Source organism: Papaver somniferum, chromosome 4, assembly GCF_003573695.1.
Source record: "Papaver somniferum cultivar HN1 chromosome 4, ASM357369v1, whole genome shotgun sequence".
NCBI classification, from domain to species: Eukaryota; Viridiplantae; Streptophyta; class Magnoliopsida; order Ranunculales; family Papaveraceae; genus Papaver; species Papaver somniferum.
In genome coordinates this window covers 47082168-47084369 of record NC_039361.1, presented here as the reverse complement: position 1 = coordinate 47084369, position 2202 = coordinate 47082168, and the positions used below count along the sequence as shown (strand labels likewise).

Here is a 2202-nt window from a genome sequence, read left to right as displayed (position 1 = left end):
GGCGTTAGAAACAGGGAGGATTATCCTCACCTGCTAGCTAGTTTCTAGAAACTATCATATCTGAAAACAGTTGATTACTTTTCACAAAAACCCTACCTATGAAATATTTCCATCTTTATGCAGTCCCAGTGAAAACCCAACCACTTGGTTCGGAAAAGTATTGGTCAAGAATCATCCGCTTCTCAGAACCCTAAAGAGAAAACTTTTGAAAAATTACCTTTGTTAAAAAACAAAATCTACAATCAAACCCTTGTCAAAATCCCTTTGATTATCATAAATCAAGTCCAACAGCATATCTGATTAATAAAATGGTGTGAATAGCGTCTAGAGCAGCACACGCTATCGCAATTCGGAGAAGCAATAGAGTGGCAGATCGGAGAAGAACTAGAGGATAGGTTGAAACTTCAGCGGAAGGAGAAAGGAGACTTATAGAAAAACAAACTCGAAATCACAGCCTGCGTTCCATCATAGAAACAGGACAACAGAACAACGATGCTATCTCTCAGAATCCAACACAACAAAATAGCAACATAGAGAGAGTTATGTACGAAGAAGGCAGTGTGCATACGACTGATCTTGATACTATGGAAGATGAAGAACGGGCAACAAGAGGAGAAGATGAGAACCCCAACGACGAAGACCAGTTAACCATCCGACAGCTGAGAGAACGCCTCGCCCGAGACAGACGAATTGAAAGAGAATTAATACAAAGGCTCGAACGAAGCAGAGCAAGAGATACATAGTTGGAAGAAGAAAGCACAAACTTAGAAAGACAAAATGCCCTGCTGATGGAAGAAAATCACAGACTGAATGAGAATATACGGACGCGAACTCATACTGGAGAAACAGAAACTCAAACGAGCAGAAGTTCATCGAGAAGAAGGAGAAGACATTGTAGTGAGGAAAGAGAAGTACAAGACGATCATGCTGAGTATGAACGAGAGGTGCGTGAAAGAGAATGCGAAAGGGAAAACGCACGAGATCTGGAAAGGAGGTCCCAGGAAAGAAGAGCGAGAAGAAGAAACCAAGAGAGGAGATAAAACCTAGAACAAGAAGTACGGGTATGTAATGGGGAAAGAAGAAGTAGCTCCGAGGGCGAGAGTCAGAAGAGAAACAAGTTTGGAAAGATAAACTAGAATATCCATAGAAAGAAGCGTGATGGAGCAATGAGCATTAGAAGTAGTCGCGCAAAGAGAGCGAGAACAAGTTAATGCAAATCAAGCTATATCGCAACAGCTCGAATATCTTAAAGAGGCCATGAGAAATAATAATAGGAGAGGAGGAGGAAAAATGAAGCTGGCAGAAGCAATTGAGGAGGCAGAGCGATCCCCATTTTCACGTGACATTTTGCAATCCCCCGTTCCTGCGAAATATGTCCTACCTATATTCTCCAGCATCTTCAATGGGACTGGGAATGCAGTACAGCATATGAAGGCCTACAACCTAACATTAATGCCATGGGCCCAACATCAAGCAGTGTTGTGTAAATATTTCCCTGCGAGCTTGACAGGAGAAGCTTCATTGTGGTTCGATAATTTGAGCAAAGGATATGTTACTTCATTCGCACAATTACAAAGATTATTCTTAGGGAACTATATAACCAGTAATCACCCAAAGACAGGAATTGAAAACGTGTTTACCTTGAAGAGGGCACATGGAGAAAGTCTGAGAAGCTTAGTTACGCGATGGAGAACCATATGCACCAAATCAGCAGGAGAGGTATCCGAGCGACATTTAATCCTCGCCTTCGTCAACGCCTTGTACCCCACTGATCTCATATATGTGGAGATATTCCGAATCAGACGCGACATAGATATGCAAGAGACGAGAGAATATCAAGAAGAGTTCATAACACTGGAGGAAAAGAAAAGATAAATGAACACCAGCTTGACATCCATCACAAATGCAAAGGAAGGAAGCGCGACGCTCATACCGAGAATACTGAATAATGTCGAGAGTACCCCTAGAGTTGGACAGGAGAAGCAAGCCGCAGGAAGGACTGCGAAAGAAGTGGCTTTGTTAAGCAAGGACGAAGAATGGTCTTGAAGAGAATATGGTGATAGAAATCACGCATACAACTACCCAGCAAGAAGATATGAGAATCAAGAGGGAAGGTTCAACAATAACCGAAGGGCTGGGTACAACCACCATCCAAGATTTGAGCGAAGGCCAAATTACCCACCCTTTGATGATATAAAGTTA

The 2202-nt window shown here is 42.3% G+C and overlaps 1 protein-coding gene across 1 annotated transcript; it reads left to right on the top strand.

The window, feature by feature from the left end:
• Window positions 1–1257: 1257 nt before the first annotated feature.
• Window positions 1258–1875, top strand: LOC113272455. Its single transcript, XM_026522286.1, has one exon. The coding sequence runs from the start codon at window positions 1258–1260 to the stop codon at window positions 1873–1875; it is 618 nt and encodes a 205-aa protein (XP_026378071.1).
• The last annotated feature ends 327 nt before the right edge of the window (window positions 1876–2202 follow it).

Bases quoted from the DNA above. Each gene is read 5' to 3' on its own strand.
- LOC113272455 (XM_026522286.1), top strand. From the start codon at position 1,258: ATGAGAAATAATAATAGGAGAGGAGGAGGAAAAATGAAGCTGGCAGAA.